This window comes from Oncorhynchus gorbuscha, linkage group LG09 (assembly GCF_021184085.1).
Source record: "Oncorhynchus gorbuscha isolate QuinsamMale2020 ecotype Even-year linkage group LG09, OgorEven_v1.0, whole genome shotgun sequence".
In the NCBI taxonomy this organism is placed as follows: Eukaryota; Metazoa; Chordata; class Actinopteri; order Salmoniformes; family Salmonidae; genus Oncorhynchus; species Oncorhynchus gorbuscha.
The window spans coordinates 39,766,377-39,789,779 of record NC_060181.1 but is presented as its reverse complement, the minus strand read 5'-3'; the positions used below and the strand labels follow the sequence as shown (position 1 = coordinate 39,789,779).

Below are 23,403 nucleotides of genomic sequence, written 5' to 3'. Positions count from 1 at the left end.
GCTATTCGTTTTGCCAATCTATGGTTTTATGTTATTTGCAATTGTATTAAAAATATATATATAATTTAGGTCAACCACTTGCGTTGTGCAAAGAACCCGATTCATGTGAACGTATACAAGTTTAATATTCTTCATATAGTCATTGTGATAGTAAATGTCAATTTCTGTTTTTTCTATTAATGCCAGATGGCCTCCTAAGGATAGCAATTCTGTTTGTGAAATAAGGAATATATGTCTAAGGTTAGGTGTTCTAGATATGTGGAGACATAAGAACTCAAGATAAGATTATGTTTACATGGAGTACCAAAGATGTATCTATACAATCCCGTATTGATTTCTGGCTGATTTCTGAAGATGTGGCTGACAATGTTGATACAGTCTCGATTTAACCATCGATTTTTTAACAGACCACAAAGGGATCTCAATAAAGATAAATATGCATGGTTTATCAACAAAAAAGTTTGAAAAGTTTACTGGAAAATGAATAAAACTTTACTAGAGAATTAAGTATTTAAGAAGGAAGTAGCAGCAATTATTGATAAATACTGGAATTGTGTCTGTGTTATACGTTTGGGAGCTAATGAAATTTGACATAAGGCTTTTGGCTATTTCAATGGGGAAAGAAATTGCTTGTGCCAAGAGAGAGAAATAATATGACATCATAAAGGGAATAATGGATTGTACTAAAAAAACTGAACTAACTAATCAGGAATTACTGGAGCTATCATCACGACAAATGCAGTTTGGCTGTTTCTACGAGGAAAAGGCCCGGGGAGCGTTTGTAAGATCAAGACGAAAATGGATGGAAGAGGGAGAGAAAAATACAAAATATTTCTTTAATTTAGAATAAAGGGCAGGCGAAAAAACTTGCATATGTAAATGAATGATTGTTAATATTCCCAGTGAAAATCCAAAAGAAATCTCTCAGCGTGTTGCCCAGTTTTATCAGAATCTGTATACATTAGCCCAATCAACTTCCAATATGGATCTTTTCTTAGACAATGTAGCAAACATTGCTAAGAAGATAGAAAATGATTTCAGGGATTTTTGTGATGAGTTATCTGAAGTTGAGATAAAAGACTGTATTAAAAGCCTTAAGGACAATAGGTCCCCTGGAAATGATGGTTTAATAAGCAAGTTTTATTTAGCATTCGATGATAAATTGATTCCTTTCATTCTTGCTATGTTTCAAGAATCAATATAAAAAGGGGAGTTACTGGGGACTTTGAAAATTAATATTTGTGTCATTCTCAAAACTTTTGGCCACGACTGGACACATTATTCCACCCTCTGGGTTCCTGCATGAACTCCACCAACCACGCTATGATCAAACTAGTGGTCAGTATGCACTACTACACCCTCTCTCACATGAACAATAACATTGGTTTCAGTAGAGTACAGATAGTGAGAAGTTACATTCAAGACTGAAGTGGTTGATTTTAGGTTAAAAATGATGCTTAAGCATTGAAACAATTGAGATATGGATTGGGCAAGACTAAATATGTAAGTGCCTTTGAACAGGGTATGGTAGTAGGTGTATCAAGAATGGTCCACCACCCAAAAGTCATTGAATGAATTTGACACAACTGTGGGAAGCATTGGGAGTCAACATGGGCCAGCATCCGTGTGGAACACTTTCGACAGCTTGAAGAGTCAGTACAGTATCACACATCACAATACAATGCCATAAAGTGTGGGCATGTAGTACCTGTAAATCAATTAAATGTTGTTTATTTCCAAATGCAAAGAATAAGGCACAATTGTTCATGTAATATTAGCCTCATAACTCCAGGAAGAGGAAATAGTGATTAAATAATCAAGTAAATAAAAAGGCAGAGACAAATGCTGTTGAACTACTAGTTATTTTATTTAAAAATGTAAAATTCAGTGCAAAGTAATATAGTGCGTTAATGTCTAGATCCCTCTTAGGTGGCAAAGTGGCACAAGAATCCTGTGGGGAGAGAAAACAAGAGAATACATTAATTTAATGTGTGTTAACTAATCAAGGTTCAACAAAGCACTTCAAGTCCTCAAATCCTGAGAGAGAGAGAGAGAGAGAGAGCGATGGACAGAGAGAGAGAGAGAGAGAGAGAGAGAGCAAGAGAGAGTGTGGCCTTTCAGATCTCTGCAGTAGGACTACATGCTGGCCATGAGGTTCTCCAGGTGGTACTCCAGGAGGCTGGAGAGCTCAGTGACCAAAGATTCTGGGTTAAAGTACCAGGCCAGCTGCTGCCCAAACATGTCATCAAGCAGAGCCATCAGCCCGCCCTGAAGAGAGCACCACACAACACATAGATAATGGCTCTGAGTTACTAGCTTACCAAGAGGAAAGAGACAAGGAGAGTTACTCCGTGTAAAATGTCATTGAAACCCTGTTATTCGGGTCAAATAGGAATAAGGAAGTAAACTATTGTCTCTTACATTGAGCAGCAGCAGGTATCTCTCAGCCTTTGGCTCAATGCTGGCAGCAGCGGGCAGGAAGGAGTACAGGAGAGCGTACAGACGCTCCATGAACCCACCAGGGTGCTAAAGGAAACAGAGGAGGAGAGAAGAGAAATTGAAGTGAATTTGCTAATAGAGAGACATCGAAACATGTAGCAGTGAGATGCTACTTACCACCATCAGGGACTTCTGAGCTGTCATCAACCCAAACAGCACCAGTTCAAAAAGGACATCTATCAGGTTAACATGATGGATCTAGGACAAGAAAATAGGAATGATTTCAAACAGATCAGATACTGTGATGTATAAAAGACATGCATGTGGTAGAACTCAAAGTGAGACATGAAAGAGTTAATGAACTCACCTTTGCCTCAGCCAGCTCCCTCTCAATGTCAATCTTCTTGGAGGGGTCACTCAGGTAGTCCACAAAGTCATTATAGGCACGGATGAATTCGGCCTCGTCCTATCACAAAGCAAAGAGCATTGATGTTAGTGAACAGAACACATTTCCCACTGAGGACGCCCTCTTTCCCTTGAATGAATAATGAGTTAGTGAGCTACCATGTGGTGGGCTTGAACCAGTGCGCCCATTAGGACCTTTCCTGCCACAAATAGATGGTTCCTGCTCAGGGTGGAACCAAGCAGTGTCTAGAGAAGAGGGAAGAGTTAGGGTGAGACACCCATCTTCCTCTAGGAGACAGACAGAACAAGATAAAAAATTAAAGTGGGTCCACTCACAGTGAAGGCCTGGCGCAGGGAGACGAGCCTCAGGGCGATGTCCTCCACTCTCTTGGTGGTAAGATAGAGGCTGTGGGAGGGAGGGAATGGAGCATGTCAACCATTAGAGTCAATGGGGATACAGCATGGTGACAACTGTCCTTCAGCATATGACAAGCCCAGACTGCACAGACATTTAGAGGAACTCACTTTAGCAGAGGAACCTCCCTCTCCTCAGGCAGCAGGTCCTCCTCCCAGCCCTACAACAACAGAACAAACATTCAACATCTGTGACATGACAAACAATGGGTCAATGGATGGATCTTAATGCTACTAGTCTATAGAATGTGTAGCTGTGTGTCTAACATCTGACCTCATAGCAGTTGTGGCCCTCAGGCTCTGGCTCAGTGAACTGCTGATTGGTGGGCGTAGAGACGGAGGCAGCCTCCGACCCCCACGAGGAGGAGAGCAGCCCATCCGGCCCCATGTGGAGAGTGGCGTACACCACCGAGACATCAGTCTGCTGCTCCAAAAACACACACAACACACCTGTTTACCACACACAAGTTATTAGAAAACAGAGCAGATCTAATGGAAAAATGCCCAGTAATTGGTATTCTATATACATAGGAAAAAGTTTATTTACCTGGTAGCAGCCAAACGTCACGTCCACAGACGTCTCATGGCGGAGGTGAGACGCATACTGGGTCACCCTGCCAGCCACATACTGACAGAGAGAGACGACATGTTAAGGCCAAATGGAATAAGTGAAGAAAAGCCCAATCTAATACTATTTCAGTAGTATTTACATCTTACCTGGATCCAAGTGACGGACTGCACCATGGTGGCACAGTAGGGGATGCCCTCTGGACTAAGCCTGGCTGTCTCCTTGGAGATGGCCCACACCAGTTGAGTCTCCAGGCCTCGAACCCTACTCACATGGTGCATCCTCACCACCACCTGCTGTGGAGAGAAACGACAAGTAACATCAACAAAACAACATCAGCCATCGCTGCAACATATTTCCATCTTGATCACATGACTCTGACAATGTAGATTAGGACTAGATAGTTACAAAGACACATACCTGGGATCCCCCACGCATGTAGGTGATAATGGGGCTGATGAACTGGAAAGTTCTCCAGGCTTTAGCCACCGGACCGGCATTGTTCTGCACAAGAGGGGGTGACATTACAGTACATTCAGGTTAGAAACAGCAAACATTGTAACGGTGATGTGACTGTGTGTGGTTCTCTTACCCTGATCACAACAGGACCACAGTACAGGGGGCTGAACCTAATCGGTATCAGCTGCCAATTACCAGTGGGCTCCTAAAGCAGACAACAAAGATTTTCAGAATGAATATGTGGGATACTTTTCAAACATAAAACCAAAAGCTTTCTGAAAAGTGTACCTCAAGGATAGTCAGCACATCCTCAAGGATGATAGCAGCATCCTGGACATGAAGGATAACTGGCAGCAGTGGCACATCCAACTGGACCTCATCCAGTACAGTTGATTCTAAAAGTAGGAACAGGAAAACAAACACACAGTTATTAGGACGTAAAACGTAGCGCGCTAGCTAGTACTACTAGCAAAAGTGCATCGCATAGCAACAATTACTCAAGTTAACGTTACCTTGAAAGTTTGGATGACAAAAATACACAACATTTCACAAATGACATTGTCAATGTTGAATGTGGTAAAACAAGAAGTTTGAAACTCCACGTACCCTCTTCGAAGTCGCTGTCCACCTCCCGACGATCGCGAACCCTGCAAAACGGAAAAAGACAACAAAAACAACCCATAAATGAATTTGAACAACCTGTCGACGCAGAAGGCTGCCGACGTCCTCGCACTCTCTCCGTCAATCTTGAAAAGCACCCAGGCATTTTCCAGTCGATGTTTCAATCTCAGGTCTCAAAAATCAGTCAAGTTTGTTGTTGTTGAACAGCAAATTGAAGTTGTTCTGGTTTTCGAACATAAAACTTTCAATAGAACGCCAATATGTTCTAACGGTTAGATGTCTCATGGCAACACATATATTTGAAATTGTTGTTTACAAAATTGACAGCTGTGTTGCCATAGAAATGAGTTTGGAACTCCATGGTTACCATTAGAATCCTATACAAATCCTGGTCATCATTCTAATTCCATTGACCCTATTTTGTCACCAGAGGCTTTCCTATGTTGTGTGTGTATAATCTGAAACTTTAAGACCAAATGTTTTTTTTTAAAGTCACTAGCAAGGTCAATGGCCCATTGAAATGTTTTAGCTTGTTTCATGGAAGTTGTTGTTGAACTTCTGAAAGTCTAGGCTTTGGCTCAGTGGGCTATAAAGTCTTGTGGAGCACAGACAACCTGTGATAAAACATATTGACCACATTCAGACAAGGGGGGCGAAGCCACATCCCACTGAGGTAGGAGAGCACTGAAGCATCTGCATAATAATAATCCATACCTCTTTTATAAACAGGATATTATCATTGATTATATCAAAGTATATGTATGAATAAGTCTGATTGACCTTTTTTCATGGCAGGTTCACCTTTTGAAGCCGGATGAGGTTCCCAAAGCGTGCTGCGCACCCACCAAGCTCAGTCCCATCTCTGTACTCTTCTACGACGACAACAACAATGTGATCCTAAAGAAGCATCGCAACATGGTGGTCAAGACCTGTGGATGCCTGTAACATCTGTGGTGGCCGATCTATTCTACATCATTTTAATAAACTTCACTACCATTGTTCCAAAAGATACAAACAGGGTTTATAGCAATAATCTGGCAATATGCGGATAAATAGTATGTATCTACACTGAACATAAATATAAACTCAACATGCTACAATTTCAACGATTTTACTGAGTTATAGTTCATATAAGGAAATCAGTCAATTAAAATACGTTCTTTAGGCCCTAATCTATGGATTTCACATGACTGGGAATACAGATGTGCATCTGTTGGTAACAGATAGCTTTTTAAATGAAGATAGGAGCGTGGATCAGAAAATCAGTCAGTATCTGGTGTGACCACCATTTGCCTCATGCAGCGGGACACATTTAATTTAATATATATATATTTTTTAATATAACCTTTATTTAACTAGGCAAGTCAGTTAAGAACAGATTCTTAATTACAATGACGGCCTACCCTGGATGACGCTGGGCCAATTGTGCCCCGCCCTATGGGACTCCCAATCACGGCCGGGTGTGATGCAATTAATCAATCAAATGTATTGATAAAGCCATTCTTACATCAGCTGATGTCACAAAGTGCTGTACAGAAACCAGCCTAAAACCCCAAACAGCAAGCAATGCAGGTGTAGAAGCACAGTGGCTAGGAAAACCTCCCTAGAAAGGCCAGAACCTAGGAAGAAACCTTGAGAGGTACCAGGGTATGAGGGGTGGCCAGTCCTCTTCTGGCTGTGCCAGGTGGAAATTATAACAGAACATGGCCAAGATGTTCTAATGTTCATGTTCAAATAATAATAATAATGCAGCTTGGATTTTAACCAGTGACACCTCTTGCACGACTGACACAGTACCTTAGACCGCTGCGCCACTCGGGAGCCCACATCACCTTAACATAGAGTTGATCAGGCTGTTAATTGACGCCTGTGGAATGTCGTCCCACTCCTTTTCGATATTTTTTTTAAGTTGCTGGATTTTGTCAGGAACTGGAACATGCTGTCCTGCACGTTGATCCAGAGCATGCCAAACATGCTTGTGAATATGCAGGACATGGAAGAATGTTGATATTTTCAGCTTCCGGGAATTGTGTAGAGATCCTTGCAACATGGGACCGCGCATTATCATCCTGAAATATGAGTTGTTGGCGACGGATGAATGATACAATGGGCCTCAGGATCTTGTCACGGTTTCTCTGTGCATTCCATTCAAATTGCCATCGATAAAATGCAATTGTGTTCATTGTCCATAGTTTATTTCCCCATACCATAACCCCACCATGGGGCACTCTGTTCACAATGTTGACATCAGCAAACTGCTTGCCGAAGCGATGCAGGATTCATCCATTAAGAGCACAGTTCTTCAGTGTGCCAGTGGCAATCAAAGGTGAGCATTTGTCCACTGAAGTCAGGTCAAGACCCTGGTGAGTACGATGAGCACGCAGATGGGCTTCCCTGTGACGGTTTCTTCTGACAAATTCTTCAGTTGTGCAATCCCAGTTTCATCAGCTATCGGGGTGTCTGATCTCAGATGATCCTGCATGTTAAGAAGCCGGATGTGGAGGTCCTGGGCTGTCATGGTTAAAATTGGTCTGAGCTTGGACATACTACCAAATTCTCTACAACGACATTGGTAGAGAAATTACTACTCCAGCAACAGCTCTGGTGGACATTCCAACAGTCAGCATGCTCTATCAAAATTTGAGGAAAAACTGAGTATGTTGTGTGGAAAAACTGCACATTATAAGGTGGCCTGTTATTGTCCCCAGCACAAGGTGCACTTGTCTAATGAGCATGCTGTTTAATCAGTTTATTGAAATGCCCCACCTGTCAGGTGGATGGATTATTTTGGCAAAGAAGAAATGCTCACTAACATGGATGTGCATATGTAACATTTCTGGGATCTTTTATTTCAGTTCATGAAACATGGGACCAACACTTTATATGTGGTGTTTATATTTCTGTTCAGTATATTGACTTTGAGTATGAGAATGGTATATGAATAACACACATTACCTCTTTCATAACGACGGATCTTCACATTCAACTTATAACCATACTTCACTCTTAAACTATTCAAATCTACAGTAATTCAGATAATTACATCACCCTTTGTCATATATTATACGAATCCAATCAAAGCTGTAAAGTACTGTGACACAAGTACAATGCTACATTTCTACCCTTTTGATGACTGTTGTCTTGCTGAACCAATAATTCCTCATTGTCTCTTTTAGATGTACTACACATGGTTAAATTAAAACGCTAAATATATGGACCATAAGTGCATGACAAATTACTACACATTTTTTTTTACATTTCTTTAATTATACTTTGAACAAGTACAAGTTAGTTGCAATGGCAAATGTCATTCCTATTTGTTTGCAGATTTTCTATGTACAGAGGATCCAATACACAGGAATGTGTCATTGTCAATATATTTCTGGAGGACTGTGTACTGCTATATTTGTAATAAAATAAGTAGAATATATATTGTAGAGGTTGATTTGATGCAGAAGTGAGAGGAAATGCCAATGAACACAGACCTCCAGAAACTCCAACCCCTGTTCAGCTACATAGCATTCCAGTATATTGGAAATACATTTGAAAATACTTGTTTTTGTCTGGTATCAGTATAGAAGGAATGGCGTTTAACTTGCATTTGGAAGCAACACATGTTCTGCTAGAATTACAAGGCATACATATTCTCTCACACACAAAACATATTCACTGCTTTCCATCAGAATGGATCAAATAGGCAGAGGAATGATTTCATATATATTGCTACATTTCTTGGAAATGGTCAAATGCAAAATACAACTGTTACAACGTGGACCAGGTGACTATCCACAGTGATTTTGGCACTGTTTCAACCAGGGCCTTTTACAGGCAGAACAAGACTCAGTCTTGGGCAAATAACAAATCCTTTCCACTATGACACCATTCTCAAAGAAAGCAGAAATGATTTGCGCAAGAGTGTATGGGAGGAAGTATAGAAAAGAGTTGTGGGTTAAAGTAAGACAGCGGTACACAAATGAGAAAAAGTTGCAAAAACAGTAACACCCTGATACTTTTAGACGTGTAACAGTCTAGATGTTACTGAATCAGGTATTAATGAAGGAAGCAGCATGGGGAAAAGGGATGTAGGTAGAGTGGGCTCATATAATTAAGATGGGTGCTTCAAAAGAGTCTGAAGTTGAGGGGTGGTTGGATATATAAGATGGGGTGCTGGTGTGCTTCTGCCCCCCCTTTTTAAGTCATTGTCACAAATATCCCCCACCCATGTCCAGGGGTCTCAGTATTTTGTCTCTTGACGCCATTAAGTTCCAGTTGCAGCGCTCTAATCGTGGTCATCGTGTGTCTGTGAATCACAACATGAAAGGCGATGAGTGACAACATATCCACATATTGAGTCATACAAAATACAACTTTAGCAGAGGGAAAGAGTTCGCTTCTAACATGTAAACTGTGAGTCTGAATGGTGAGAGCATCTTAACCCAGCTGTAGGTCCATTGTGTGTGTTGGTCTTTTAAGCCTCAACATCATCCAGCTCTGGGGGCATTGGGGATTTGGGATGCTTGCTCTCAAAGTGCTGCTTGAACGTCTTCGGGTCCGGCATCTGCGTCTGTAAGGGTCAGGTAAGGGATGGAGGATATCAACAATTGTTGGCTGAGACCGAATATTCAGGTGATAAACAAAGCAATACAAGGCATCAAAGTACTATACATCACACAGGCCAGTACAATGGACTAGACACAAAGAGAAATCTAAAAGGTTGGGGTGTCAAACGTTCAGGCTGCTGTACAGACGATGGAGGCTCTAGTCTAGAGCACCTGGTTAAATTGTGGTTGAGAGCATTATTTTACTCTCTAAATGGTTAAATGAGTGAGAAAGAGATGTCATTGTTGCAATAGTTTGCCAGTGGGCAACAAACTACATGACCAAAAGTATGTGGACAACTGCTTGTCGAACATCTCATTCCAGAATTATGGCCATATGGCACTTATAGTTGACCGGGGCAGCTATAGCAGGGCAGAAATTTGACTGACTTGTTGAAAAGGTGGTGCCATGTTGAAAGTCACTGAGCTCTTCAGTAAGGCCAATGTCTGTCTATGGAGATGACATCGCTCTGTGCTCGATTTTATACACCTGTCAGCAACGGGTGTGGCTGAAATAGCCAAATCCACTAATTTAACGGGGTGTCCACATACTTTTGTATATATAGTGTATACTATCATCTTAAATAGACATGTTGAAATATTTTGCCATAGTAAATTGTATATTCTGCAAATTTCCCTAAAGTGGACAGTTTGTGTTGATAACCTACACAAACAAACCATTTTCACCCCAGAAAATGTTGTGGAATTACACATCCATTTTAACTCAGATTGTTGATGCTAGTATTTCAAGATGACATATGATTGACTGCTTAAAACAGATCAATATCTGTGGTTTTGTACCAATGATTTTGTCACACGCACTGGGTTATGCAGGACTTAGAAATGCCACATAATGAAATGGCAAAGAAAATTAAACACGTTCTCTCTATAAAAGTCTATGGCCACACACCAATACATGGATTTGACAGTCAAACTGTCACTTAAATAGTGTCACTGTTGATATTTCGTCGTGATTTCGTTTAAGTTAAAGATAGCTAACAGAAAAAGTGTTCTGTTTCCTACCGAAATCAACACCTGACATTCCAAGATAAAAATGTAATTCAACTACAAGTTCATCTAACCAACCGTGTATAGGTTATTTCAAGTGTGAATAGTGTTACTTCAAACAGCGCTACACCACCAACATTTAACCCCCATTCTATTGATTTCAGCGTGACATTGATGGGAAGTGATGAACAAAAAAAGTGTTGCATTACACGTACCGTGTTGGCGACCCACTTGAATCAAAATGCAACACTTCTAAATGCAGGCCTAGCTAGCTGTCTACTACACATTGTCCTCTAACCAGTGATGTACAGATTCAGTTTGGTTTTGAGCTGTGTTAGTTTTAACAGGACGTGTAACCTCATCTCCCCCTCTCGCAACATTGATTTCAATGTGATATTGTTATGAGTGATGTAAGAAACCTCCAGTTTCCATGTTATTTTTTTTATTGTGGGTTTCAAGAGCGCAAAACAGGGTTTTTGGTGTGTGTGCCATTAATACAAAAGTACTATGATTATTATTGTTGCACATGTATGTGCAAATAGTACATTTTATGTCAAGTTCTTCAATATAACAAACGGTTTCTGCATATTCGTTATTGATTTGGACACATTGTCAACAGAAAGCAGCACCACCATCATTTTCAACCTAAGGTTCAGGACTATTTTATTGAACTCTCAACATCAATTTCTAATGGTTATGTTCTTAATCAGGTAAAAACTGCTGAATGATTACAAAAACATGCTGAAGTTTATTTTGATGATATAGCAGGAATCACCAAAACGAGTTTGGCCTGCCTTCTAAGGGCACATACAGTACCAACCACTAACCCGACAGACGGGACAGGTGTGGACCAGTGCTGCCTTGGCTGCAGTCTTCTGGTCTGCTGCCGCTCCCTTCTTCTTAGCAGCTGCAGCCTTGGCGTTCTTTTGCTGGGATTGAATCTTCTGTTGACCGCGAGCCATGGCCTACCTGAGAGAAACAGACATAGAAAAATGCTACCCATTTGCATTTATCTGTTGATACTAGTATCTCAGTCTTCGTCAAGAGGTCTAGCCATCTATTTAGAGAACGTACAAGTGAATTTAGCTACACAAGACACTAGCCAGCTGACAACCAAACAAGACATTCTGTAATATTATATAGCTAGCTAGTATTTGGTAAACAATAGTTTATGTAACAGCCTAGCTATAAGATGTATAGCTCTCCTGACCCATTCTGTCTCAGCCTCCAGTATTTATGCTGCAATAGTTTGTGTGTCGGAGGGCTTGGGTCAGTCTGTTATATCTGGAGTATTTCTCCTGTCTTATCCTGTGTGAATTTAAGTATGCTTTTCTCTCTCTCTCGGACGAACTGAGCCCTGGGACCATACCTCAGGACTACCTGGCCTGATGACTCCTTACTGTCCCCAGTCCACCTACTGCTCCAGTTTCAACTGTTCTGCCATTCGGCTATGGAACCCTGACCTGTTCACCGGATGTGGTACCTTGTCCCAGACCTGCTGTTTTCAACTCTCTAGAGACAGCAGGAGCGGTAGAGATACTCTGAATGATCGGCTATGAAAAGCCAACTGACATTTACTCCTGAGGTGCTGACTTGCTGCACCCTCAACAACTACTGTAATTATTATTATTTGACCCTGCTGGTCATCTATGAACATTTTAACATCTTGGCCATGTTCTGTTATAATCTCCACCCGGCACAGCCAGAAGAGGACTGGCCACCCCTCATACCCTGGTTCCGCTCTAGGTTCCTTCCTAGGTTCTGGCCTTTCTAGGGAGTTTTTTCTAGCCACCGTGCTTCTACATCTGCATTGCTTGCTGTTTGGGGTTTTAGGCTGGGTTCCTGTACAGCACTTTGTGACATCAAGCTGATGTAAGAAGGGCTTTATAAATACATTTGATTGATATAAGTTGTAGGCATGCTATACTATTTAATGGCTAAAATGTTGTTAAAGTGGACATCGTTTTAACGACTTTGCACATATGAAACAGACAATCATAATAAAAAACAAAATTCCCAGTTTATGCCACCAAACCAACTTTATAAAAGGTTTTAAACTAGGTGTATTATCGCCTGTTCTGGTAAGAATGTGATGAGCATAAAACAAGAACCACAACAGGCCATTCCAGTGCAGTGTCTAGCTGGGGTGTAATCAATAGGAAGAACTGACCGGTGTCCAATAGAAACTCGTTTTCGTTGCGAAACGTTTTGTAACTGTTTGCTACGGTGTGCACTAATGACTTTACCCCGTCTTGATACTTCGCTCTTGCATCGTAGCTAGCTAGACAACTTTAGTTTAGTTGGCAAAGAGAGCTAACTAGCTAGCAATCAAAGCCAATATCTATCTAGTAAGCTAGCCAATTAATTGGTAACAGTTGGCGTGGTTTAATGATAATTGCTAAGACCAACACGTCTGCGGCGCGAACTGAAACAAAATACAAAATGGTTAGCCAGTTCTAACAACGATGGCTAACGTTAAGTTATCAGTTAGCTAGCTAGCTACTTAGCTGACATAGCAGAACTGAATAGCTAAACCAAGACGTACATTACCCAGGTGTTTATTTGGCTATTAGTTGTACAAACCGATATTTGTGCTCTTCAATCTAATAAACCAAATGTTAATTTAAGAAAAAAAAATACCTTCGCGTTGCTTCACCCTCTTCTTCTTCTTCGGTGAGGTTTATCGCTGGTTGGCATCCAACGTTATGGTGCATTACCGCCACCTACTGTACTGGGGTGCGGACCAGAGACGGAGAAACGAAATCCTACCTGCCACCCCCGTTGCTCTTAAAAAATATAACAAACTATTTGAGACTATATCTAATGACGTTCTTGTCAATAACCTCTTTAAACTCATTTCCTGTATCCCATTCTCCCTCATACTAGATCTCAGCCTCTCTCTTTCCCTCTGATAAAGCCCACACTGTGTCAATACATGCTCCACGGTCTCTGTTTCCTGGCAATAATCACACTTTCCTGTTGGATGCTTTCCGAATACATTCAAGGTATTATTCAACCCGCCGTGTCACACTCTTAATCCTGTAAAAATAGCCTCCTTTCTTCTGTCCTTTCCTGCCATTTACATGACATTTACATTTAAGTCATTTAGCAGACGCTCTTATCCAGAGCGACTTACAAATTGGTGCATTCACCTTATGACATCCAGTGGAACAGTCACTTTACAATAGTGCATCTGAATCTTAAAGGGGGGGAGGGTGGGAAGGATTACTTATCCTATCCTAGGTATTCCTTAAAGAGGTGGGGTTTCAGGTGTCTCCGGAAGGTGGTGATTGACTCCGCTGTCCTGGCGTCGTGAGGGAGTTTGTTCCACCATTGGGGGGCCAGAGCAGCGAACAGTTTAGACTGGGCTGAGCGGGAACTGTACTTCCTCAGTGGTAGGGAGGCGAGCAGGCCAGAGGTGGATGAACGCGGTGCCCTTGTTTGGGTGTAGGGCCTGATCAGAGCCTGGAGGTACTGAGGTGCCGTTCCCCTCACAGCTCCGTAGGCAAGCACCATGGTCTTGTAGCGGATGCGCGCTTCAACTGGAAGCCAGTGGAGAGAGCGGAGGAGCGGGGTGACGTGAGAGAACTTGGGAAGGTTGAACACCAGACGGGCTGCGGCGTTCTGGATGAGTTGTAGGGGTTTAATGGCACAGGCAGGGAGCCCAGCCAACAGCGAGTTGCAGTAATCCAGACGGGAGATGACAAGTGCCTGGATTAGGACCTGCGCCGCTTCCTGTTTGAGGCAGGGTCGTACTCTGCGGATGTTGTAGAGCATGAACCTACAGGAACGGGCCACCGCCTTGATGTTAGTTGAGAACGACAGGGTGTTGTCCAGGATCACGCCAAGGTTCTTAGCACTCTGGGAGGAGGACACAATGGAGTTGTCAACCGTGATGGCGAGATCATGGAACGGGCAGTCCTTCCCCGGGAGGAAGAGCAGCTCCCTCTTGCCGAGGTTCAGCTTGAGGTGGTGATCCGTCATCCACACTGATATGTCTGCCAGACATGCAGAGATGCGATTCGCCACCTGGTCATCAGAAGGGGGAAAGGAGAAGATTAATTGTGTGCCGTCTGCATAGCAATGATAGGAGAGACCATGTGAGGTTATGACAGAGCCAAGTGACTTGGTGAATAGCGAGAATAGGAGAGGGCCTAGAACAGAGCCTTGGGGGACACCAGTGGTTAGAGCGCGTGGTGAGGAGACAGATTCTCGCCACACCACCTGGTAGGAGCGACCTGTCAGGTAGGACGCAATCCAAGCGTGGGCCGCGCCGGAGATGCCCAACTCGGAGAGGGTGGAGAGGAGGATCTGATGGTTCACAGTATCGAAGGCAGCCGATAGGTCTAGAAGGATGAGAGCAGAGGAGAGAGAGTTAGCTTTAGCGGTGCGGAGCGCCTCCGTGATACAGAGAAGAGCAGTCTCAGTTGAATGACTAGTCTTGAAACCTGACTGATTTGGATCAAGAAGGTCATTCTGAGAGAGATAGCGGGAGAGCTGGCCAAGGACGGCACGTTCAATCTCCCCTCCCAGAATTTCCTCTGCACTTGAAAGAAATGCCTTCCCGTAGTATCTCCATTCCACTGCTTTTGTCATCTCTGCACCATCACTTCCCGGTCAGACAGCACATCACATTTAGCACCTTCTTACTCTTTCCCACCCCTCTCTCAATGTGTTCTGCTCAGGTCAGTCTAGTGTCAAAGTATACCCCCAGGAACCTGAAGGCCCCCACCCTCTCCAAGTTTCTCCCATATAACCTCAAGCATACCTCATCTCTCACCTTCCTCCTAGTAAAGAACACTGTCTGAGTTATCTCTACAGAGAACCTGAATCCCCACATGAATGCCCACCACTCTACCTCATCAATTGCTTCCTGTACCATCCTGACTATGTATGGCACATTTCTTCCCCTCTTCCGTAAGGCCCCATCATCTGCAAATAACGACCTCCCAATATTCGGCCGTACCCGAGAGTAAACATCATTGACCGTGTCATGACTGTCCTGTGAGGATCACAATGGGTTAGATCAGCTTGGCAATGGTTGACAATAACCAGACCTCCTCTCACCGGCAGAGAGGAAGAGGAAACTGGTGTGGGGGTTTTGACACCTCCACACCCTATCGTAAATTAAGGTAGAAGAAGACTCTCTCTTGTCCCCTCCAGCTTTGGCGAAAGGGATGCACTTTGTTAACAGACTGTTTCATGCCGAAACTCTAACACGTTCAAAAAAGTGAATACTGGAACAATATTTCTAACACAAGAATGTAGGGAATGGTCGGTGGGGAGCTATGGAAAACACATGTCATATTGTTTTTAATTTTGTGATGTCATTAAAAACTGTATGGACTAAATACTGTAACTTAGAAAGTATATCCCCTCTATGTGTCAAGTTTCCACCCAATACATTGTGCATATGATATGAACATATATGACATTATTTTTGCTAAGATAGGAATGTGATTTTAGGAGTCATAAGAGATAACTTCCAATCATATCCTTTGTACATTAAGTAGCCGTGCCCTGAGTGAGGTCAGAAGAGCGTGTCAGCCTGATGGACCCGTCCTTTTTGACCAGAGTGTTTAAAAGGACTGGCTAATAATGAACATCTCAGACCAGAACATTGCCAGGTTGCAGCTGTGCGTGTAAAGTGGTCTAAATCCTGAACCTTTAAATAATCAACACAAGGTGTAGGCGAGGACCTAATCTCTCAGACAATTACTGTTACAGCTGATTAGCTGTCCTGAACCAAATATCTCAAACTCTTCAAACTATCCTACTACTCTTTTCAAAACACCATAGTATGATACTCTCATCATCCCACTGGAACCATCGGCACGGCTGGCTGGTTTATCTACAAATAAGCAGCTTCAGGAGTGAATGGAACAAAGTGAACTCTGTAGTTCTGTTCAGGACTACACAACAAACAAAGGCACCCGTACATAAATACATTCATGATTTCTTATTCCAAATGGGCGGCGGTTTGTGTGATTAACCATATGATTCATGTAAGAATAGTTCTGAAATGTATCGATGATTTTTTAAATTTATTATCTCGCTCCTTTTCCATGTCGTGGTGTAGAAAGCCACCATATTTTAAAATACCGCTAAGGACCTTTGTCTCATGTATTAAGTATGTATGTTATCTTGTGATTATTTAGTTAGCTAGTAAATAAATAATTAAACCAATTTGTGTAGTACTGAATCATGAGTACGGCTGGGGTTTTTGCAGATCCAAGTAGGTTACAACTTTTTATTTAACTAAGCAAGTCATTTACGACCAAATTCCTATTTACAATGACAGCCTTCCAATGGCAAACAGGTGCTACCATATGATCCTCCCAATCACAGCCGAATGTGACACAGCCTGGATTTGAACAAGGTGATGCCTCTTGCACTGAGATGCAGTGCCTTATACCACTGCGCCACTTGGGAGCTCAACTGTCCAGAATTATGATATGATAAGAGGTTATGATTAATAAGATGACTGTTTATGGATGTAATAGATATACAGTTGAAGTTGGAAGGTTACATACACATTTACATTACATTTACATTTACATTTAAGTCATTTAGCAGACGCTCTTATCCAGAGCGACTTACAAATTGGTGCATTCACCTTATGACATCCAGTGGAACAGCCACTTTACAATAGTGCATCTAAATATTTTAAGGGGGGTGAGAAGGATTACTTTATCCTATCCTAAGTATTCCTTAAAGAGGTGGGGTTTCAGGTGTCTCCGGAAGGTGGTGATTGACTCCGCTGTCCTGGCGTCGTGAGGGAGTTTGTTCCACCATTGGGGAGCCAGAGCAGCGAACAGTTTTGACTGGGCTGAGCGGGAACTGTACTTCCTCAGTGGTAGGGAGACGAGCAGGCCAGAGGTGGATGAACGCAGTGCCCTTATTTGGGTGTAGGGCCTGATCAGAGCCTGGAGGTACTGAGGTGCCGTTCCCCTCACAGCTCCGTAGGCAAGCACCATGGTCTTGTAGCGGATGCGAGCTTCAACTGGAAGCCAGTGGAGAGAGCGGAGGAGCGGGGTGACGTGAGAGAACTTGGGAAGGTTGAACACTAGACGGGCTGCGGCGTTCTGGATGAGTTGTAGGGGTTTAATGGCACAGGCAGGAGCCCAGCCAACAGCGAGTTGCAGTAATCCAGACGGGAGATGACAAGTGCCTGGATTAGGACCTGCGCCGCTTCCTGTGTGAGGCAGGGTCGTACTCTGCGGATGTTGTAGAGCATGAACCTACAGGAACGTGCCACCGTCTTGATGTTAGTTGAGAACGACAGGGAGTTGTCCAGGATCACGCCAAGGTTCTTAGCACTCTGGGAGGAGGACACAATGGAGTTGTCAACCGTGATGGCGAGATCATGGAACGGGCAGTCCTTCCCCGGGAGGAAGAGCAGCTCCGTCTTGCCGAAGTTCAGCTTGAGGTGGTGATCCGTCATCCACACTGATATGTCTGCCAGACATGCAGAGATGCGATTCGCCACCTGGTCATCAGAAGGGGGAAAGGAGAAGATTAATTGTGTGTCGTCTGCATAGCAATGATAGGAGAGACCATGTGAGGTTATGACAGAGCCAAGTGACTTGGTGTATAGCGAGAATAGGAGAGGGCCTAGAACAGAGCCCTGGGGGACACCAGTGGTGAGAGCGCGTGGTGAGGAGACAGATTCTCGCCACGCCACCTGGTAGGAGCGACCTGTCAGGTAGGACGCAATCCAAGCGTGGGCCGCGCCAGAGATGCCCAACTCGGAGAGGGTGGAGAGGAGGATCTGATGGTTCACAGTATCGAAGGCAGCCGATAGGTCTAGAAGGATGAGAGCAGAGGAGAGAGAGTTAGCTTTAGCGGTGCGGAGCGCCTCCGTGATACAGAGAAGAGCAGTCTCAGTTGAATGACTAGTCTTGAAACCTGACTGATTTGGATCAAGAAGGTCATTCTGAGAGAGATAGCGGGAGAGCTGACCAAGGACGGCATGTTCAAGAGTTTTGGAGAGAAAAGAAAGAAGGGATACTGGTCTGTAGTTGTTAACATCGGAGGGATCGAGTGTAGGTTTTTTCAGAAGGGGTGCAACTCTCGCTCTCTTGAAGACGGAAGGGACGTAGCCAGCGGTCAGGGATAAGTTGATGAGCGAGGTGAGGTAAGGGAGAAGGTCTCCAGAAAACACTTCGGTTGGAGTCATTAAAACTCGTTTTTCAACCTCTCCACAAATTTCTTGATAAACAAACTATAGTTTTAGCAAGTTGGTTATTAAGACATCTACTTTGCGCATGACACAAGTAATTTTTCCAACAATTGTTTACAGACAGATTATTTCACTCACAATTCACTGTATCACATTTCCAGTGGGTCAGAAGTTTACATACACTAAGTTGACTGTGCCTTTAAACAGCTTGGAACATTCCAGAAAATTATGTCATGGCTTTAGAAGCTTCTGATAGGCCAATTGACATCATTTGAGTCAATTGGAGGTGTACCTGTGGATGTATTTCAAGGCCTACCTTCAAACTCAGTGCCTCTTAGCTTGACATCGTGGGAAAATCAAAAGAAATCAGCCAAGACCTCAGAAAACAATTGTAGACCTCCACAAGTCTGGTTCATCCGTGGGAGCAATTTCCAAATGCCTGAAGGTACCACGTTCATCTGTAGAAACCGTAGTATGCAAGTATAAACACCATGGGAACACGCAGACTTATCGGCATATTCAACAGCCTTGGTTTCTCAAATGATTGCCTCGCCTGGTTCACCAACTACTTCTCTGATAGAGTTCAGTGTGTCAAATAGGAGGGCCTGTTGTCCGGACCTCTGGCAGTCTCTATGGGGGTGCCACAGGGTTCAATTCCCGGGTCGACTCTCTTCTCTGTATTCATCAATGATGTCGCTCTTGCTGCTGGTGATTCTCTGATCTACCTCTACGCAGATGACACCATTCTGTATACTTCCGGCCCTACTTTGGACACTGTGTTAACTAACCTCCATACGAGCATCAATGTCATATGTAATACATATAACTCTCCTTCCGTGGCCTTCCGTGCTCTTAAATGCAAGTAAAACTAAATGCATGCTCTTCAACTGATCGCTGCCCGCACCTGCCCGCCCGTCCAGCATCACTCTGGAGGGTTCTGACTTAGAGTATGTGGACAACTACAAATACCTAGGTGTCTGGTTAAACTGTTAGGCTGTCTGGTTAGACTGGTTAGACTTCCAGACTCACATTAAGCATCTCCAATGCAAAATTAAATCTAGAATCGGCTTCCTATTTCGCAAACAAAGCATCCTTCACTCATGCTGCCAAACATACCCTCGTAAAACTGACTACCCTGCCGATCCTTGACTTCAGCGATGTCATTTATAAAATAGCCTCCAACACTCTACTCAGCAAATTGGATACAGTCTATAACAGTGCCATCCGTTTCGTCACCAAAGCCCCATTTACTACCCACCACTGCGACTTGTATGCTCTCATTGGCTGGCCCTCGCTTCATATTCATCACCAAACCCACTGGCTCCAGGTCATCTATTTTATTTTACCTTTATTTAACTAGGCAAGTCAGTTAAGAACAAATTCTTATTTTCAATGACTGCCGAGGAACAGTGGGTTATTTGCCTGTTCAAAGGCAGAACGACAGATTTGTACCTTGTCAGCTCCGGGGTTTGAACTTGCAAAGTCCCTCCTTATCTCAGCTCACTGGTCACCATAGCAGCACCCACCCGTAGCACGCGTTCCAGCAGGAATATTTCACTGGTCACTCCCAAAGCCTATTCCTCGTTTAGCTGCCTTTCCCTCTGCTGCCAATGAATGAAACAAATTTCAAAAATCACTGAAGCTGGAGACTCATATCTCCCTCACTAACTTTATGCACCAGCTGTCAGAGCAGCTCACAGCTCACTGCACCTGTACATAGCCCATCTGTAAATAGCCCATCCAACTGCCTCATCCCCATACTGTTATTTTTTATGATTTCATTATTGTTTTTTTGCTCCTTTGCACCCCAGTATCTCTACTTGCACATTCATCTTCTGCACATCTATCACTCCAGTGTTTAATTGCTAAATTTCATTATTTCGCCACTATGGCCTATTTATTGCCTTACCTCCCTTACCTCATTTGCACACACTGAATATAGACTTTTTCTATTGTGTTATTGACTGTACATTTCTTTATCCCATGTGTAACTCTGTGTTGTTTGTGTCGCACTGCTTTGCTCTATCTTGCCCAGGTCGCAGTTGTAAATGAGAACTTGTTCTCAACTGGCCTACCTGTTTAAATAAAGGTGAAATATATATATTTTTTAATTTAAGGAATCAATCAAATACTACTCTGGCAACATGTCATATACGCTTTTGTTCCAGACAGCATCAGATACATGGGCTTCACATACTGAGACAGAGGGGCACCGTTGCCCTTGCTCTGATGATTTCTCCGGTGAGATTCAGCCACTTGCGATTTGACAGAAAATGATGAATACATCAATATAATTGTATATTGTATATTTATATTGTATATTTGTATATTTTGTGTTTTTTTATTGTTAAAATATTTGAGGAAGTCTGGCTTCCTTTGGCATCCATGAATACACACCACTGTCTTAGACATGCTTGGAAGAGGATATAGTTTAGGTGATGACTTGATGACTCACATTCTTAACCTTAAAGGAAAGAGGAAGCATGAGAGAGCTGTCTGCTATGTGTGTCTGACCATGTTTGTGTGAAAGAGAGAGTGCGTGAGAGAGAGTATATAGACCCCAATGTGTGTTTGTTAACCCTAGTTTCATGTCCACACCCCGGCTCAACTCCAACCCTAGCCCTAACCCTAAATACAGTTCGGTACAGTGTAATAATGTCACGCCCTGGCCTTAGTATTCTGTGTTTCCGTTATTATTTTGGTTAGGCCAGGGTGTGACATGGGGATTTATGTGGTATGTTTTGTCTGGGGTTGTTTGTAGGTATGGGATTGTGGTTCAGAGTAATACTCTGGGTAAGTCTATGGTTGCCTAGAGTGGTTTTCAATCAGAGGCAGGTGTTTATCATAGTCTCTGATTGGGAACCATATTTAGGCAGCCATATTCTTTAGGTCTTTTGTGGGTGATTGTTCCTGTCTTTGTGTTTGTGGCATCAGATAGGAATGTTTTGTTTTTTTCACATTTCTTGTTTTGTAGATTGTTGTATTTTCATCTTTATTAAAGATGTACAAAACTAACCACGCTGCATTTTGGTCCGCCTCTCTTTCACCAGAAGAAAACCGTTACAAATAATGAGCTATGACAATACTTGTTGCACTATAATTACAGGAATAAACACAAAGTAATAGGGCACTGTGTTGTAATATGTAAACATCCATATTGTGGAAGATTTAAAGGCACTGTTCGTGGAGTCTGCATTCACAGTAAACGCTGCATATCTTGGCTCAATTCTAAATGACCTTTACATTTAAATGCGGATCGTCCGTCATACTTCCGCGATATGGATTGAATCCAGCCCTAACTTTAACTAAAATGAAATAGACTCAAACTCTGCCTGATGGAAGTTTGACATAAAACACAGGAAGAAAAACATATCTTTTGGGCTGATATCCACTTCTGCCTCTTGGGTTTTCTTTCAGCCGGTCTCTTTCACAGTTTCACTACTGCTAAACTAGTGCCCCCACCTCCACCACCCCCCCCCCATCAACACTGGTACATCACAAGGTCAAAGAAAGGATCCCAGAGGCCATGTTTCCGTTCACAAATATTTTCAGTGTATTTCTGCTTTCTGTTTACTTCCCCTTGTTGGTTTAAAAAAACGTGGTTGCGTAATTCCACCTCCGACACCTTCAAAATAACAGCTATGCACGAGTTGGCTAGCTCGAATGTGATTGAATCTAGCCTTGAATCTACAAGTGTCAGGACACAGTTTAGACACAGTGTCTAAGCAATGCTGATTCCTTGGCTAGTGTGAGAATCCTAATCTTGAGAATGTAATCATGATGATCGGTGACAAAAAACAAAAATGGTAGCAAAGTAAAAACACAACTTGTGTAATTACATGCACAGTAGCACCCTTCACCCCACTGCCATCATACCCATGTTATTATTTCACTTGTTGCTCAATTCAAGACCTTTAGCCTTTTGACTCATGACGAATCAAATGATTCAGACAGACAGTAGTATAGGACAACGGTGTTGGTTGAAGAAGGTGATATGCGTTAGCAACTGGTCAATTTGCTTCACACACTTATTGATTTAGACAAGTCTTTTACATTATGTAATACATTGAAATGATAAAATCCCCCCCCCCAAAAAAAAGATATTACAATATTTAACGTATCACCACTTACACTATTCAAAATAGTCCAAACATTTTTTCTTTGCATTGGACATTTTAACCTTTGACATATGTTTACAAAAGGCAACAATGCCGAGCAATGATGATACAGGGGGAAGAGCGTCATTTTTAAAAAAGGGGGTAGATCAGCTTTAATATTGCATACAGATTGTGGCTTCTATCAATGTCATTGCCTGCATCATTTTCAGTCCCCCATATATATATATAATTTATATGTACAGTACCCGTAAAAAGTTTGGACACACGTACTCATTTAAGGGTTTTCTTTATTTTTTACTATTTTCTACATTGTAGAATAATAGTGAAGACATCACAACTACGAAATAACACATATGGAATCATGTAGTAACCAGAAAAGTGTTAAACAGCTATGCACACTCTAGGCATTATCTCATCCAAATCATGAGGTAGTTACCTGGAATGCATTTAAATTAAAAGGTGTGCCTTCTTAAAAGTTAATTGGTGGAATTTATTTTCTTCTTAATGCATTTGAGCCAATCAGTTGTGAGGTGACAAGGTAGGGGTGGTATACAGAAGATATCCCTATTTGGTAAAAGACCAAGTCCATAT

General features: G+C 42.6%; 2 protein-coding genes across 6 annotated transcripts; both read right to left on the bottom strand.

Annotated features, from left to right (window-relative positions):
• Positions 1-1,843: 1,843 nt before the first annotated feature.
• On the bottom strand, positions 1,844-6,009 carry LOC124043586. 4 transcript variants are annotated; one of them, XM_046362325.1, is made up of 15 exons: positions 5,708-6,009; positions 4,892-4,932; positions 4,574-4,680; positions 4,419-4,490; positions 4,247-4,330; positions 3,976-4,122; positions 3,806-3,886; positions 3,533-3,685; positions 3,370-3,419; positions 3,181-3,250; positions 3,004-3,090; positions 2,807-2,905; positions 2,617-2,697; positions 2,422-2,526; positions 1,844-2,268 (listed from the first exon to the last, which is right to left on the bottom strand). In XM_046362325.1, the coding sequence occupies exons 1-15, from the start codon at positions 5,764-5,766 to the stop codon at positions 2,137-2,139; spliced, it is 1,368 nt and encodes a 455-aa protein (XP_046218281.1). In that variant the 5' UTR covers positions 5,767-6,009; the 3' UTR covers positions 1,844-2,136. The 4 variants fall into 4 exon arrangements, with proteins under 4 accessions (XP_046218281.1, XP_046218279.1, XP_046218280.1 ...); XM_046362323.1 differs by lacking the exon at positions 5,708-6,009 and having other exon boundaries at positions 4,892-5,247; XM_046362324.1 differs by lacking the exon at positions 5,708-6,009 and having other exon boundaries at positions 3,533-3,682; positions 4,892-5,243.
• A 1,767-nt stretch (positions 6,010-7,776) lies between these two features.
• On the bottom strand, positions 7,777-13,298 carry LOC124043614 (zinc finger protein 706-like). 2 transcript variants are annotated; one of them, XR_006840353.1, is made up of 4 exons: positions 13,153-13,298; positions 11,340-11,481; positions 9,305-9,470; positions 7,777-9,206 (listed from the first exon to the last, which is right to left on the bottom strand). XR_006840353.1 is itself a non-coding variant. In XM_046362386.1 (4 exons), exons 2-3 carry the CDS (start codon positions 11,472-11,474, stop codon positions 9,375-9,377), a joined length of 231 nt encoding a protein of 76 aa, XP_046218342.1. In that variant the 5' UTR covers positions 11,475-11,481; positions 13,153-13,298; the 3' UTR covers positions 7,792-9,206; positions 9,343-9,374. The 2 variants fall into 2 exon arrangements, 1 of the variants encoding a protein (XP_046218342.1); XM_046362386.1 differs by having other exon boundaries at positions 7,792-9,206; positions 9,343-9,470.
• Positions 13,299-23,403: the final 10,105 nt, after the last annotated feature.

Coding starts and splice junctions, on each gene's coding strand:
- LOC124043614 (XM_046362386.1), bottom strand. CDS start 11,474: ATGGCTCGCGGTCAACAGAAGATTCAATCCCAGCAAAAGAACGCCAAG. Junction 9,471..11,339: donor ACACCTGTCCCGTCTGTCGG/GTTAGTGGTTGG, acceptor TGACCCTTACAG/ACGCAGATGCCGGACCCGAA.
- LOC124043586 (XM_046362323.1), bottom strand. CDS start 5,051: ATGCCTGGGTGCTTTTCAAGATTGACGGAGAGAGTGCGAGGACGTCGG. Junction 4,491..4,573: donor ATGTGCTGACTATCCTTGAG/GTACACTTTTCA, acceptor TGTCTGCTTTAG/GAGCCCACTGGTAATTGGCA. Junction 3,887..3,975: donor AGTCCGTCACTTGGATCCAG/GTAAGATGTAAA, acceptor TCTCTCTGTCAG/TATGTGGCTGGCAGGGTGAC.